General features: G+C 40.6%; 1 protein-coding gene across 5 annotated transcripts in view; it reads right to left on the minus strand.

Annotated features, from left to right (window-relative positions):
- The window catches only part of utrn (utrophin), a 239026-nt gene that overhangs the window by 89213 nt on the left and 132329 nt on the right, over positions 1-17484 (minus strand). For all 5 annotated transcript variants that reach the window (XM_042503021.1, XM_042503022.1, XM_042503024.1 and 2 more), the window contains 2 exons: positions 10578-10750; positions 7227-7383 (listed from right to left, as the gene is read on the minus strand). In XM_042503021.1, coding sequence (XP_042358955.1) covers positions 7227-7383; positions 10578-10750 — 330 coding nt within the window. The remainder of the gene's footprint in view (positions 1-7226; positions 7384-10577; positions 10751-17484) is intronic.

Raw genomic sequence — 17484 nt, forward strand, 5'->3', positions numbered from 1 at the left:
AATTTTAAGCACTGTTTCCAGGTCATTTCCCTTGTTTATTTGTTTTTAACGTCTTTAAAAAAAACTAAAAACACAAATTGTCACTAATCCTTTCAGTAATTTTCCCTGTATTGAAATTTATCATATTAGGAAAAACCCTTTGAGATGCATAAACTCGTTTTCGAGGGGTCCCAAAACAAAATTCATTAAATTAACACTTGTCATGAATGTTGAAATTAGCTCAAGAGACCAAAATGGTTTTTTGTTTATTTGTGCTGTAAAATCCTGTTAGCAAGTTTAAAGCCTGCAGGATTTCGGTCTTATCCACACAAAGTGCCGTTTCATTTGTGACGCCTCACGAAGGAAATACCAATGCACACTCTGATGTCACAAACACAAAACCCAGTTTGCCCTGTCTACCCATCAACACTAAACACTGTTTCTGAAAATCCTCATCCTGGACAGAGATTTACAAACGCCTGTTTACAGTGAACGAAAACAAAGTTTGTATGTGGACGAAAATGCCAAAACTTAAAGAAAGAGCTATGTTTTCAAGTGTTTTTATGTTGGTCAAAGCCTTCGTCTAAACATTTGATAGCCCCTTTGCTCTTAACATCCACTGCTCCTGAAAGGCTGTTGTTTGTAATAATACTCTCTCATATTCTCCACTAATCTACTGCTTCCAGCTTTAACCATATTTAAATAAGAAATCCACACACGTGTCAGACTGCTTTGCAGCTCATAAAAGAGTAAGGCACAGCTAAATAATAATGCAAACACTTGAGACAGCTTCTAAAACAACCTAGCTATTTAATTATTTTGTTTAAAATATGTATTTGATATGTTTATTTTACAATGTTGTGTTCTTGCCACACTGCAAAGATTAACATTGATTTTAGTCCACTCAAGAGACATTTTCTGTTGCTTCTGGCAAATATATATATATTTTCAAATAGTCTGTCATTTCCAACACAAATTTTTAACATTAAATCCTAGTACTTTGTTATTTTTATTATAAGAGATTACTACTACTACTACTACTACTACTACTACTATTGTGCCATCACAATTATTCATTTAGGTGATTGTTGATTGTAATGTTTTAAATATTGTCAATTTCTTGAACCTGCATTTCCTCATGTTTTGGTGAATATGGGGCAGCAGACACAAAACACTGACATTTTATAGCCTTTTAAGTTGATATGGGGGATTTGTTAAGAAAAAGCTGCATATTTGCTGAACACAACTGGCAAAAATATTAGCATTCATTTTGAGTCATCCTCCTGTCAAATGGATGAATGTTAGTCTTACATTCAGTCTCTTTTAAGTCTTTCCTTTGGTCAAATGAGCTCCTGAGGGCAAAACATGTCTTTTTAATGCAAAATGTCTTATTATGTGGCTTGCCTGCCATTTGATACTGAACAATAGTGTAGTGTAAAGTTGGTTCTGAGAATCAATTTGATTATACAGCTACATACTGTGAAGAACAGTGTGTAGAACATTATAACACAATACAAAGCTGATCAGCAGGGTATCGCCACAGATATAACAAATGTATTGTGATTCACGAGGCCCCATTTTAATTAGGGATATTGCAGTTAAAACAAAGCAAATGCGCTCTCCAGTAGGATTTGTTTCAGTTTGTGCATCTTTGCAGATAGTATATCAAAGTATTTTGTTATAATAGAATAGAATAGATATGGAGATTTCTGGTATTTCCAACATATTTCACCTCAATTTTTGCACATCTTACACATGGTTTAGCTTTTGTCCAGCTCTTTCCTGTCCTTATAATTTCTAAATCAGAAACCAAAACAATGAGCTGAAAAAGACTAAAATGCTCCATAGAGCTGAAGCCAATTGCAGAGTTAGGAGATATTTATCTGTAGCTTCATCACATGCATGTAGTCATTTGAGCCATGTAAAATGCAAAAATATTGATCACAGCAGCTCTAATGTTTTACACAGCTGAGGTGAAGACTAGTGCAAAATTCTATTCAGCCAGTAGACTGTCAGGACATAAGTCCAGCAATGTCATGAAACTGCTGCCAACAAATGCAAAGGAAGCAGACAAAAACAATTAAAAGTTATTGAAAGCGAGGCAATTGTGAGTTTAAAAAAAAGACCTTCCTTTCCCAAGAGATAAGGTAAAGTCCAGCACAGCACTTTAATCCATTTTATTCTCCTTTACGACCTGTCCGTTCAGGTGTAAATGGTGCTAATCAATCATGCAGGCACAATGATGAAGATGGCTTCTGTGGGGGATTATTAGACCCTCCTCACGTTCAAGAGGGTAATTGTGCGCTGCTTAAGCATACTGAGACTGCAAAAGAAACCAAGTTGAATACATTGAAATTTAAACAGAATCCCTCTTTGCCCGTTTGTCTTCATATTTATTCACGCTGAAAAAAATTGGAGGAGCGGTTGAAAAGATTGCACTGTCCAAACAATGTGGACAAAAAGCCAACTGTTGCTAGAAGATAAGCGTCGTTAAAAATGCCCACAAGCACTCGCTCCCTTGTTCCCAATCCTTGAAGCTGTTAATTTAATAGAGGAGATTGATGAGTTTAATCAGCTGGATGCTGACTGAGGGCTTTTATTGGATAATTGAATGTGCGATTAATAAATGCTATTATGGCCATTTTAGCAAGGAAAAACACAGACACGGATCAATCTAAAGGGGAGGGAGCAAGAAGTCACTCAAGTAAAACAGGACAACATCCCTCCCAACCTCACACACACTTTAAATTCCTCCTGCGAGCTGCCAAATGAGCAGAACTGCTTTCAGGCAGAATCTAAAGCAACAGTTGTTTTAGAAATTGATTATCAAAAAAACAGACAGGCAGGGTGTAACACTAACTCTTCAAGTGTTCACCAGGCTGGTTGCTAGGCATCAAGTTTTGGCTGTCCAACTGAAAATCTGCTTTCCATTTTTAGTCACCTTACATTTTGAGTAAGAAAACATTAATAGATACTAAGAGATACCATGCAGTTATCTGTCAGCTTAATAATGAAAATGTGATATTTTTTTTTTTTTAGTTTGTGTTTAATCTGATCCTGATAATGATACAGAATTTGAATCGTAATGTTCATATTAAGCAAGGTCAAAGTTTCAAATAATGAGATAAATGTAAGTAGAAGTGTTCACTGTGAGCGAAAGCTCAGGCTTTAGACCGTTTTGAACGGCGTTTTCTACAGTTTTTTTCTACTCTGGCTACAAGCTGATGTCATAGTGTGTAAGATTTTTTTATGTCCTCTGCTCCAAGTATGCCACTGCAAGACAGGTAGACAGTGCTGCTATACTCCCTTACATTCCCCAGCTGGGATAACAGAGCAGAGACGCGGTGATACAGAAAACCCAGAGAAGCTGACCACTCAGAGCAGACTGGGCTTTTTTAGGAGGGAAGGTTAAAGAGACAGGCGTTAAACAGAGAGTTTTCAGGAGAGACTGAATACAGGTCTTCAAGCACAGACAGTATGAGGAAACTAAAGAGACCATCAAAGCATGTAAACATGTTCTAGCAGCAACCTTAAAATACAAGTATGAACATGTAAATGAGCATAATAGGTCCTGTTTAAGTGTGAAAGTGTTTGCATTTAGTTCCTGGTATACAAAATATGAGTCGACGTGATAAAATGTTCATGCATCTTTGTCTGGTTCTGATTCTGTCTGTAACAGCACTATTTAAATATCACTAATGCAACAAATATTGAAAATGTATTTATTTTGAGGTGCAGATTATGCTGTCTGATGTCTGGTTTTTTGTATTTTAAAGTAATTGCCACTAATGGCAACCAAAAGACAAGAATTGGTTGCCAATTTTATTATTACCTGGGGCAGCCTGGCAACAGTTGCTGTCGAGCCCTGCAGACAGGTGAACGTGCACCATATTTGTCTGGTTCGTACCTCTAATAACTTCCCTTCTTCCACGTATAAACCTCTTTGCATCCTCTTCCTTCCTCTTTTCCTAAGCTCTTAACTTGTCTCCGATTTCCGCTCCCTGTCCGTCACTTTCTTCAACTGTTCAGACCATTGCTCTCTCATATTTTTCTTCCCTCTGATTCTTTAATAAGAGCAATATCCGTTGCTCTCTGTTGGGCTAAGTGGCTTAGCCTTCCTCTTTTATCTCTCCAAGTTTCCCAGGAGGAGAAAACGGGAAAAAGACAGGTTTTTCCACTTAGCCCTTCTAAGCCCTCCCTACCTCATAGATACCAATTTCCATACACACATTCCCCCATCACACTGACAGAGTAACTAGTGTGTATCTCTGAGTGACTGTGTGTGTGTATGTCTGTGTGAGCACAGGGGAACTGTGTGTGTGAGTCGATGTAAGCAAGTAATAGAGCATGACGTGTTCAAAGCCCTGGCTCTTTGTGCTGCTCAGCCCCCTCATCCCTCTCAGGGTCGGCGAGACCTCCAGGCCAATCTATTAAGAATACAGAGGAGAAGGAAGCGAAGGGAAAAGTATAACTTAGTCAAAATGAAAAGTGAGCCCTCAACTCCCCTTTTTCCATTATTTCTTATTCCAGTCTCCTCAAAGCTGAAGACCTAGAGATGAGCAAGGGAATGGAGAGAAGATAAAGTGAGAGAAAAAAGGAGATCCAAACGCCAGGACACCAATAGCAGGACAGACACCATGGAGGAGAAAACGAGACAGAAGAGTCGAGAGAGGGTAATGAGAAAAGGAAGGTGAATGTACAGATGCAGGAAGATTGTACTGTATTCTCCTGAGGGTATTGTGTGCTCTCAGTCCCATTCCTTATCTAATGGACCTTGTCTGATCTTCTAGGTTGAGGCCTGTCTCTGTTCTCTGTCAGGTGATGAGAACAAGACGCAGAGCGCGCCTCAACATCATCTCAGACCTCAGAGGACAAATTTTGATTAACCTGGACAGTTGTTCGATGTCTCATGGCTCAAAACACAGACAGACCTGAAGCTTAGATACAAAATCCTTGATTCTTGAAGGAATACCTCCCCCCACAAAATGATGAGAACATGATGACATGGCTGCAACAGGAATCAGTGGAGACAATAAGCAGGCGTGCAGACAATAAGCAAACCAACAATGTACACAGATCATCAAAAAAACAACTTGATTTCAAAGTAAAGGTGGAAAAAAACTGAAATTACCTTACTAATCCAAAGAAAACTGCGTGTGCACAACTATGTTAAAGACAACACACACAAACTGACCATTTGTAAATCAATTGCTCAACCTCCGTTACGTTAAATTCATGAAGGATTCAGAGCTCAAATGCACACTTTCCCAGGAGCACTACTTATATGCGGAAATGTTCTAAATAGTAAAGTTTTAGTGAAAATAATAATGACTAAATACATACATCACTTTTCTTTACAAACATGTGATGAGGGCCACATCATCCTCAAATTGTAGTCATCTGCTCTCTGGATAAAGTACTTTGATATGGATCCGGCATTACCCTGGCAGCAAAATTTGAAAATATAATACATTTTTCAACCATGATCTTGGGGAAAACTTTTCTTTCACATAATCTGTTCTGCTTTGAATGGTGATTCTTCATTAAATCATTAAAAGACTATACTTAGCAGGCATTACAGCAGCCAAGAAATTGATTGTCTGCCGATGCAAAGAGCCCCACTCTGTCTCTACAGTAGATCAGTTATCTGCTAGTCTCAATAGTTTGTCTTTATAATTAGAGGCCTCGAGGATGCATGAAGAACACTATTTTTATATCAAAGCCTTAGTTCTCTGTTTCTTTGATGGAGGTTAGGATGAGGTTTAGAATTCCTAAGGTTTAAGGATTTGTTTTAATGTGTAATTATTTTTTGGTTGATCTTCTCATCTCAATACTTTTTTTTTTCATTTTTTATTTATTCCTTTTTCTTCTCCTTCTAGCTACTAGTATTGAGCTTTTTTGGAAACTGTGTGTCTATGAAATTGTAATTAAAACAGTTTTTGTAATATAAAGCATAATTACAAAAAATGTGGTAATGCTTGTGATTAGAACTATCTGTCAAACTGTAATAAAACCATACACATCCTTAAAGTGAATGCATATACATAGGGATACTTACGGTACACACAGATATGATGTGCCTATGTTAACACAAATATGATGAATGTGTGTGTGTTGATCTGTCTCAGTGTGTCCAGGATCCTGCATCCATGCACAACAGCACATGTGTTTACTCTCAAGGCGTTTTGTGGGACAAAATAATAGGGTGGCGAATGGGTGCAGGGAAACGCATTACGATGTCAAGAGCGACATCAGCAGTACTGGCGGTCAGCGGACTGGGAGTAAACAGTAGCCACAGGGGGAGTCATCTATCTGAAAGCAATTACACGCCAATGCACTATCACAATAACCAGTGGTTACAATAAATAATACAGTGGGGAATATGGATGACAAATAGCAGTGATGTGACAAAGGTGTGAATGGATTGGCACAATGAAGGTATTGATCACTTGTTAGAATAAATGATACAGTGTGGTATGAGGGTGATAAATAACAATATTTCTGGGAATGAAATAGAGGGAACAACAACACTTGATTGTGTAGCAGTGATTTTATATTGGTCTTAAACTCTGCGCTAATACAAGTTTTGTGCGTGTTGACTGCTGAATGACCATAATAATCATAAAACATCATGCTTGGGTTATGCTTGACCGCTGCAATTTGTTGTTTGGCTAAACTTACTATAGCAATGGTGTGGACCAGCCTGATGCGTGACAATGTCAGGGTGATTACTGCTGCTACATTACAATAACAAAATCTTCCTGTGGTTTTAGTGCTGACTGTTTAGAAGACCACGGTTACCAGCTTTGGTCAGAAACAATGCAGAGCAAAGGTAGCTCATTAAAAACTTTTTTAAAATGACACTGTGCCCCCTGAATGAGTATCAGTCAGACTAATCCTGGTTTGTTTTGATTGGTCGAGTCTGGGAGCAGACTTATTCTAAATTATAATACCTACCATGCACTGTATATTAGCGCTGTTTTAACAAGACATTTTGACAGTAAATAAATAAATATATAGAAATACACTTGTCTTACTTTTTACTGTACATAAAATGCCAGCCACTAAATGTACAGAGCTGAGAGTATGGTTACAAAGTACTAAAACATATACAGCAGAAACGCATACTCTTCTATGAAAAACTCAAAAGTTCAACTACTTTTAAACTTGAAGAAAACAATGAGGGACAAGGTATGCTCAATCTTGTAAAGCGTGGCAGGAACATTGCCTGTGGCGACATAACGTACCGTGCAGTGGTTCTGCTGCTGCAGCAGGGTGGGGACATCTCCTCCGATGGGCATCTGCTTGGCCAGCTCCTCATCCTTCATGCAGATCCACCTCCACAGCTCCTCCAGGAGGCCTAGCAGGCGGGACCAGCGTTCAGCGCTCGCCTCCAGATGGGCCCTGCCAACACACACAAGATTCACTCAAACTGTTATTATGAGGTAGGCATTTTCATCTCTCCCTGTTGAAGCATATATAGTCTTATACTGATAATTAAGTTTAATTAAATAGTAACTTCTGTATTTTTCAACCTGGATCCTGTTCTATCTTGTTATTTTTGTCTAAATGACTAATGGAAACAACAATTTTTGAAACCGGTCCAGTATTAAGTGAGAGCACTTTTGCTGGTAGCTGCAAAACAAGCTGCAATATAACCATTTGGGGCATTTGTTTTGGCTTGTGCTTGTTTTTGCCATAGACAGTTTCATATTATTATTTCAAGTCTCTGACAACATTATAGAAAGGACCTCTGGAAAGATAGTCCTTTTTGTTAAAGAGTAAGATCCTTTTTGTTTAACCAGACACAGCCTAGATATTGCTATCAGCAAACCCACCAGACTCCATTTAAATAAGCAGATGTAGCAGATGCAAATGTAGCATATAAATAGCCAAAAAGCTGCAAAAGAACTCCCATCTAACTTGCAATATCACTTTTATTTGTGACGTTAAAGTACAACACCTTCATCAAGCACACCTTTTGCAGCTTTTTGGTCAATCTGTCCCTCTCCGTCGCACCTGTCTCATTGACCATTAAAGATACATTGAAGCCTGATTAGCAGTCTCACTCAATACTGAACCATTATTAAAAATTGTTGTTTCCATCCATCACTTACACACAAAAACATAGAGAAATTGGTTCCAGGTTGAAAAATATATGTTACTTTTTAAAAGACACATCTGCAACACAAATGTTTACCTAGCACCTATTAGACACTAGATGTTTGTATTTATACAGAGGCTATGCCATATACATCCTCTTATTTTTTTAAAACTGATTATATAAAATGTTTTTGGCTTCTAAAAACATAAAAGATAAAATAAACAAAAAAGCCTTTATTACAACAAACACCAGTAAAAGCCTGACCACTGGAAGGAAGTTGCTGCCCTTCTGGTGTAGGTACACAGTCTACTAATTGTGTGGGTGGTAGCATGCATGCATTATGTGTTGATAAGCACTTTTGTTTTTCTCCTCTCCTCCAACCATAATGTATCTGAACACTGTGTACAGAGACCTCCTATTTCAGCTCGCCGAGTTAGCCATAATTACACATGTACTGCAATTAAGGCATAATGGGCTCAGTACAATCAACACACACAGTATCCCACCTCCCACACACACACACACACAGATCTCTCACTGTCTGTTTTTCCTCTCTCTTGTCTTCCTGTGGAACAAGTCCAACCTATTATGTCTGCACTGCTTGACCTTGACCCACCAACTCTATCCAGCAAAGAATCTCTCCCCACCTCTTTTTTTTTTTAAATTTCTCCCCAGTTTTTCTTCAGCCTCTCTGACCTTTCCCCCTGCCCTCAAAGCTTTGTTGTGCTCCTCTGCTGCTTCTCTCTAAACCCCCTCCTCTTCTTTGTCTTTGAACATCTCCATCTGGCCCTGTCAACTTCACTTCCACCTTCACTGTCTTCACCCTCTACATCCCCACCCATCGCCAATCTTCTTTATTAATGCCAAGGTTGCGGCTGACGCGGCATTGTCTCTGTCCTCAAAAGTTTATGTGCCACTGTGGCGGCTCTCGTGTCCTTTTAGAGCTGTATTTTATCCCCGTGATCCATAGGAGACATGAGGAACACAAGAGCTACTGTATCCGTACAGCTGACAAGAAAAACAGTAACCTACTTTAATATTCCACAACAAGCTGTATGTCACGTGGTTTTCTTTGAATCCAAGACGTGTAAGTCCATCACGAACACAACATTTTCTTTTCAAGAGCTGAGAGTATTGAATGCTCAGTCAACAGTAAGGGAGATTCAGTACATTTTAAGTTACACACAAAGTGAAGTGTATAGGTGAGCTGCTGTTAACATGTATCTTGGGTGATCCCGTCACATGTGGATAGCTCTCTGTCTCTCTCACATGAGTCTTGAGTGATTGCTGGTAACTGAATCTTACTTCCCTGGTCTATATGCAGATAAACACATGATTGAATCTGTTTGTAGAAGACCAAATGCATTGTTGTTGTTTTTGACCAGCGGGAGGTTTGTTGTGCTAAACACACACATACAGCCTTTGTTTAAATGAGTAAAATCTTTCAAAATCCTTGCTCAGATCTCTTTCTCTCTTCTTAATCATGATGACACGAGCGCTGCTAGAAGAATACTGCTGCAAGAGTGTGAGCTCCGTACTGTGGATAGTTGGTGTGAGTCCACCAGGAAGTGACAGGGCTAACTATTAGGATCACAGCTAATGTTTCTTAACTGTTAATAATGTGTGTAATGAAAAAGTCAAGCCCTTTCAATTTTGGTATGACTCTGCTGGAACTGTTTAACAGCTGCTGATGTGTTAGCCTGTGCTAACCAGGCAGATGCTGAGCTGATCATTTGCCGGGAAGAAGGCAGCTCCAGAGACAGTCCATGAGCTCTGCGTTAAACCTGTATAACAGCAGCATCAGAAAGTTTTCTTATCCAGTGAGATAACCAAGGATGTCGGTGGAGTAGGCGGTACTTTACTGTGTCCCAGGACATATCAGAGTAAACACTGCTGAGAGAAAGTGGCTATATGCTGCCCAGACCACCTCTGAATGTTGTCTGAGCAATCTGAATTCAAGATGCATTGGTAAGGGCAATAGCACCCGTGCTCACAGCTTCCTTCTTGAGATCCAATCACTGAGGATGCATGTTAATACGAGGTGTACACAGGGCCAGAGTGAAGTGGCCTTGAACTAAAGCTGACTCTTAATTTGTGCTTCATGGGAATGGACATTTTTTTTAGAGTGGAGAGAAAATCTCACCTCTTTAGAAATACTTACGGCTTCTTGGAGATTAAGTGCTTGGCATTTCAAATAGGATTTGGTGTTTGCAACCTTGAGGTCTTGAGCTTTCTCTTTTTTACTTTTTGTTTGTTTTCTTATCTAATATATGCGAATTACACTGGAATTACACTTAGAAACTCACTGCTGCAACATGTGAGTCACTGGTTGATTCAAGTGGCAAACTAAGGCAGGGACCTTAAGTCTACATGTTTTTTCTCTTCAGACTTGAGAGCAGCAAAGAGCAGAAAACTGCAATCTGAGCAGTGTGGCCATTAACACTAGAGAAAACAAACATTTCCATTTGCAAATACTGTATGGAGTTTAACTGACCGGATGTTTGCCGATTTGACCTTCAGGTCACTCCAGCGTTGGTTCATGTCATCCAGTCTGTGTTGGAGAAACACAGCTTCCTCTGAGCTGCCCAGAGCCTTGACCATCTTCGACTTGTTTCCGTCCACACTCTTGTAGATGTCATTGTGGGCATCAATCTCAGCCTGGATGTCCTATAAATAAAAAGACAAAGGATTATTGTCATGAGTGATCATTTTTGTCTCAGCAAATGCATAGTCAAGGGCAGCAGTACAGCGAGGTCTTAATAAAGTTAACCAATATTGGACGTCAAAGTCTTCTAGGCTGTCACAGTTGATTATTCATGAAGCGAAAATAAAGTTAAATTTTTGTCGCTAGTCTTGAGGGAGTTCACAGCATACTGCACACAACATTTCCAGAAGGCAGAGAAGTTTATATTTTCATGAAATGCCCTTGAGGCAGTTTTTGACTCTTTGACTAAAAAGATTTTAACTTCTACCCTTTCACTGACTTCCAAGGCCCACCCCAACCAGAAGCAAGTCCCTAGGCAACGTCTGCCTCCATACTAATGCTGCATTAGGTTGTACCAGGGCTACACCAAAGCAAGCTTTGCAATAATTTAATGCTGGGATACGGTATGCAATGCTAATGTATTGCAGTGCTATTCCAAAGTACTGTGGTTATATGTGTGCACGGCTGTGAGAAGCCACTATATTCAATACTGTGACGAAGTGCAATTTTTCCATGTGTGTGTGTGTGTGTGTGTGTGTGTGTGTGTGTGTGTGTGTGTGTGTGTTTGAGTGTCCTTAACGAGGCAGCTCTATTACACAACTACATCTCAAAGGATATATGTGAGTGTTTGTGTGTGAGGGTGGAACCACAAGGGGGGATGACGCAAGCAGAGGATCCTGTCAAATGTTTTATTTTTAGATGTGTAAAACTGCTCCATTTTCTCCTCTCTCTCGCTCTCTAGTGGGACTCCCCTCAGTTCAACACATTTGAACTGCAGATAAAGGAAAGACTCCAATACCGTATGGATGACTGTAACACTGCCTGCAGCACAGACACAGACTTGCAAATGGGACAAAATGAGTGGAGATAAGAGAAGTGTAATGAGACCTATAGCCAACAAGATGCTAATAAAAAAAATATGTTGGTCATTGTGTGTGAAATGACCCATCTTCAGCGCTTGTGGTTGCTGCTTGTGTATCCCTCTTGTTGCATTGCAGATTGGACATTACTGTATGCAATCAGCCTCTTCATTTTACAATTACTGCAAAACCGCCTTATCTAGGAAACTGAAATTAATGTTGCTGCACTGTTTTCTTCTAGTCACTGCAATATTAAAATAAATTAACAATTATAAAAAGAGGTTATTAACTCTAATTCAAATGAGTCCTCTCAGCTTTCACAAATCTGTAAATGAAGCAAATGTGCTCGGAGTTAAAAATGTCTGTAAATTAGATACAGTTTACCCAATGTGCCTGGAAGAAGTGACTGCTCATTACCAGTCAAATAGCACATGTCACAAATAGCTACATCCATCCTGCTAGCCACAGTGCAGGCAATGGATCATAAACTGGACAAACTCTGTGCCTGCATCAGTTTCCAACAGAATTTTAGGAACTATAATATGCTTTGTTTTGTCAGCTAAATCCTGGACAGCGTCATTCAACCAGGTGTCCATATGTCCATCCAATGGAGCAGAGAAGAGAAGAGGAAGAGGCATGTGCTTTATGGTGAAGGACTGGTATGACAGTTCAAATGTGAGATGCTGTCCTGTTCCTGCACTGCATGGCAAATAAATACTGCTAACATGCTGTTCAGAGGCGGCTGCAGAGGTGGTGCTGCCCATGTTTGGTAGGAGTGCATACGCAGCCATTTTGTTGAGCTTTAAGATATGTAGGCCCAAACAACTGTGACCCAAGCTGTCAGTGCATGAGAGATGGAACCAATCAGAGTGTGAAGCACGTTCCAGGACACAACCGTCAACATCACTCAAGACATCAGTGAACTCACCGACTCTTTGGTTTTTCAATTTCAATTTGTAAAACAACCAAAGCAACTGTTACAAAGTCTGCAATCTAATCATTCCAAAACCAGAAACTGTAGATTACTATAAACATCCAGAATGCCATGAACACACTGCAGTCAGTCTGGTAACAGAGATGATTATAAAGCAGGAATGTCCTGCTGTTATTATGTCTTGCCGCTCTTTATAAAAGGTATGATGGCAGGATGTGAGACTTGTCTCACCCAGAGCAGAGGTAGTAACAGAGCTTAATCAGTGTCTGTGTAAAAGGGACAACTAGCAGGAAGGGACCATGGCTGGGTCCGGTAATGACACATTGACGCCATGTTTTGTGTGCAGCCCACCATTGGGAGCAGCTAGCAGCAGTTAGCGCCCAACTCAAAGAAAAAGAAAAGCAGTTGAAAATGTCAGCGAATTGGGGAAACAATGATGTCTGGGAGCTCCTTACCCTCCAAGCAGAGGATGAGATCAACCATCATTTAAAAGGGATGGTGAATGATGTTTTGAAAGTGCTGTTGATGTATATATTATGCATCACACTAGATGCTGACGCTGTAATGTTACACGTCACACATGTTACGCCTGTTTTACTTCTGAACTCTACAGTCCTATATGAGCTGAAACCACAGCTCAGCTCCTTCTAGAGAAAACTGACAAAACAAAGTCCAGCTACAGTAAAACCAGACTACACACGAAACAACTATCAATTACCACAGTCATGGCACAGTGCTGCAATTTACTGAATGCCAATAGCCATTTCACAAAGGCTGGAGCAAATCCCTCCACTGTGATCTGCAAGGATAATCACCCGCTGGCTTTTTGACACAAATCAAATGCCTCTTAAAGGTCATAGAGGAGAGAAAGTGACAGAGAGAGAGACAGACAGATGAAAAGAAAGACAGAAGGACAGGCAAAAAGTAAAAGACAGTCATTCTGTCACTAAGCCAGCTGGCTGTGTTTCAAGTCATTTCCCAAGTGCTTCCCTTTTCTTTCTCTTTAACACCTCTACTTCCCTTGGAAGTTAACACTAACTGCACACACACCAACACACACACTTATACACTACACAGCCTGTGTGGGCATACTGAGGCTCATATATTCATTTACAAAGCTCCCTTTAAATTTTCGTCTCACCCACTGAAAGACTTCTTTGAGCCAGTGGTTTATGTAAGTCAGTGTGTATCCTGGGGAGGATGGATCACTTTCTGTCTCGTGCTCTTTAACACACACACTCTCACACACACATTATTCCACGGGTCATCATATCAGCTATAAAAAGCTTCCGTTTGCCACTATTTCATGTTTTATTTATGGTTTATTGATGGAAATTAACTTAATATAGGGCTTTTAGTCCTGGCAAAACAATCTCAAATTCAGCTCTTTGGCTTCCATACACCTACATACACACTCACACACACAGACAAGTCAGCCTTTAACTTTAAACTAATTGTAAAGCTACTGGAAACAGTAAAAAAAGGTCTGCATTTATGTAAGCAAGTGGCACACCAGATACACACACACATACACAGACACACACATACAAACTGTACAGTACATTACACAAGCAGACAGCTACTGTACCAACTAAACCAAATGAACCACTACCTCTGTGATCAATGTGCTGGTGTTTATGTATGTATGTGTGTGTATGTGTGTGTGAAAGAAAGAAAGGCAGCAGAAAGGTTAATGGGTTCTGAATATCATGCACACTGTAATAAGTGATAAAGATTCGTCGACTTTGGGCTGGTTGGATTGCAAATACGATGTGACAGACTTTCCCATGGCAACTGAAGTTACAACTACTACTTAGAGCTTTATGAAGGATAAAAGCATTAAATACACAGTTAAGCTGTGCCTGAAGCAAAATAAACATAAACACACTGTTCTTTTGATGATAATTTTGCCCTAAATAAGTTTTTCCCATTGACAAAAAAGAATGACCCTCACTGGGCAAAGCCATGTTTGTCTTTAGCCTGTAATGACACAATTACTGTAAAGGTTTGCTTTGACAAATTAGGCTTAATTCAAGGCTCTGGGTCTCATTCTATACTAATTCTCTCTCTGCATGGTAGCGCTCTCTAATAACTAGCAAAGCAGGCCAGAACCGATTATTCCGTTTTAATGAGTGCAATAATGACTGCTCAGACCTCATAAAGCTGACTACATTAGGTCCACAACTACAAACACAAGGGGAGATGGAGAATGAACGCTGACTCTGTTTGTATTCATGGTGTTTAAAAGACTGCATTCAAAAAGCCACTGTGAGACCAAAGCCCAATCCATTTCCTATTTTACTATCACCACTTGTTTTCCAGTGCCGCCACAGAACAGAGTTAAAAGGCATAGCGGCTTATATCTTCATCTGTGAAATGGGACAACCCTTCAAGATTCTCACACATCATCAGTATTGTCATCGGTGGCATTTATGTAAACAGACGTGACTAAGGGTATAATGGCATTTGCCATTTAACTGATAGAGATAGAAAATCATGGACACTTGCGATTAGTTCACCACCTAAGTTTCATTATATCAATTGATCAGATAAGTCGTCATCAAATAGAAAAGAACACTGCTTCATTACAAGGCCACCAGTGGTGCTCTGTGGTAGCAACCCAAGCTCTTACCTTGCCAGTATGCACTAAAGTTAGAGGAGCGGTAACAAGTGCAGCAATTTAGCTGCTGGATTTTAGTAAAATTCTGGGTGTTATATGCCTTATAAAGGGGGATGCAACATGGAAAATGGTTTAATGTTAGCCAGCTAGCATTAGCATACTAGCAATTCTTTTTGTTGTGTTTGTTATAAGAAAAGAAGCACAATATATTGAACTGACATTAAACAAATATAATACAATGGCTATTAATTATTTCAAATCTTAATGAACAAAGAAAAAAACATTTGTGGTTTTCTTTTGTTGCTTATGCTGATAATTTCTCAGAGCACTTGATTTGGTGTATGCCTCTGAAAAAACGCAGCTTGTAGGGCCATGTAGTCCCAACAAGACTCAGGACACCCTACCTCTAGAAAGGAACATGCAAAACAGAGGGGTAATGGCTGAGTGGTAGTTGCAATGGACATGTTGGGATTAAGCCCAAGACCCAGCTGTCATCAACAATGCATCCTAAAATCAGTAGATATATACCTGTTCAAGCTTTCTGAGCAGCTCCTGCAAGCTGAAGTTCAAGCCAATCATACTGGAGCGCGTGCACGGACTCCTCCTGCTCCCTCCAGTGCCTACATGTTTTCTACTGTCATACAGGTGGAAGGCTGGCAAGGAGTCGACACAGGTAGGTAAGTCCTCCAGTGGTTCTGGTCAAAACAAACACCTTTAAAGTCAGGGCTCGGATCAATGCTAAATCCACAGTATGAGCAAACTTGAATCCAACCACAGAGAAACCAGGTAAAAAATTCAAATGCAAGAGGGTCAAATCCAGGGAGCAGTCCCAAAACAGGCGATTTACACACTTCACACACCCCTTGGCAGCAGTTGTGCATGCATGCCTGTGTGTGTGCTCGCCAAATCCTGCCACATGTTCGTAGCATCCTCTTGGGAAAAGCAGCCAAGCTGTGAAGGGGAGTTGACAGCTACCCTGCGGTCATGCTTCAGAAGTGGGACTAGGATTAACGGGACGATTGGTGCTACTGGAGGTTTGACAAAGTAGAGGCTGGAGGCTGACAGCTGAGTTCCTCTGGCCAAAAGTGGGGTGCTAAAACTGGGGGAGAAATCCAACAAATCTTGGGTGGAGGTCTGCAAAGTGGAGATAACGGTTTGTGTCTTGCGGGACGGGCCGGCTGATGTAAACCTCCGAATGGCCGAGGACAGGTCTGGCGCTCTCCTTCAACTTTGCTATACTCCCCTTCCTTCACTTCCCCCTCTGGGCATGAAGGAAGCTGTTTACACGATGTCCAGCAGTCCAACCCAGGGCAGGGCTGGGGCATTTGCTCTCAATTACTCTGATAAAAAGCACTCTATTCCTGCCAGTCACACAACTCTACACCTTTCAAGAGGAGAGACGGCAGCACAAAGAGGCACATGGTTTGCCGGCTCGTTCCCCTGAGTAAAAGGTAGCGGACTCAAAGAGACAGAGACACCTCAGTGTCTGCCTTACTACCCACCCCTCGGGTCTCCAGCCCCGGTCTGGTCTCGCTCTATCACACCCTCCTAATCACTGCCATGACTGGGCCACTTAGTCAAAGAATGCCTTCTTCTTTTTCTGGAGCCACGTGTTTGCAGGGAGCTGCCTCAAGACTCAGCGTTTAGCTCCTGGGTAGGTAATCTGACTCGCCGGCCAAGTCGAAGCTCTGCTGATTATCTTTCTTTGCCTCTTGAGAGGGAGGAGAGGTTGATCTGTTTGTCATCCCGTTTGTTCACCTTCTTCTCTGGGACACGAAAACTTCTTCAAAAGTTTCTTCTTTGGTTTTTTGCTCCCATGGGGGTCACACAAAAACCCAGGCTGGTGTCCACATCGCTCTCTCCTCTTCTCCGTTGCTCTCTCTGGCCACTAGACCCACACTTTCACACAGCTGTTTATTATTTTGATCAGTATCCTCCCTTTCCCCTCCTCTCTCTACCTCTCTCCCTCTCTCTCTCCCCCCTAAACTAACTCGACAAACTACACACCCACTTCCTGAGGCCTGTATAAGCAGACAGCATGTTGGAAAAACGAAAGTTTTGGAGGAAAGTGAGAACTTCATATAAAATTTAGAAATAAAATAAGAAATATTCAAAAGTAAGAATTGCTAAGATGAAACATAGAAAATAAGCACAGTGTAAGATGACAGAAACAGAGGAATAAAACGAAAAAAAGGACATCTGGGAGGGTTAAAAGAAATAAAGTGAGGGCAGAGGCCCAAATGAATAGAGCTCCACGAGTGGAACTTTCTACCTGTCTAGCTT

Source organism: Plectropomus leopardus, chromosome 16 (assembly GCF_008729295.1).
Source record: "Plectropomus leopardus isolate mb chromosome 16, YSFRI_Pleo_2.0, whole genome shotgun sequence".
NCBI classification, from domain to species: domain Eukaryota; kingdom Metazoa; phylum Chordata; class Actinopteri; order Perciformes; family Serranidae; genus Plectropomus; species Plectropomus leopardus.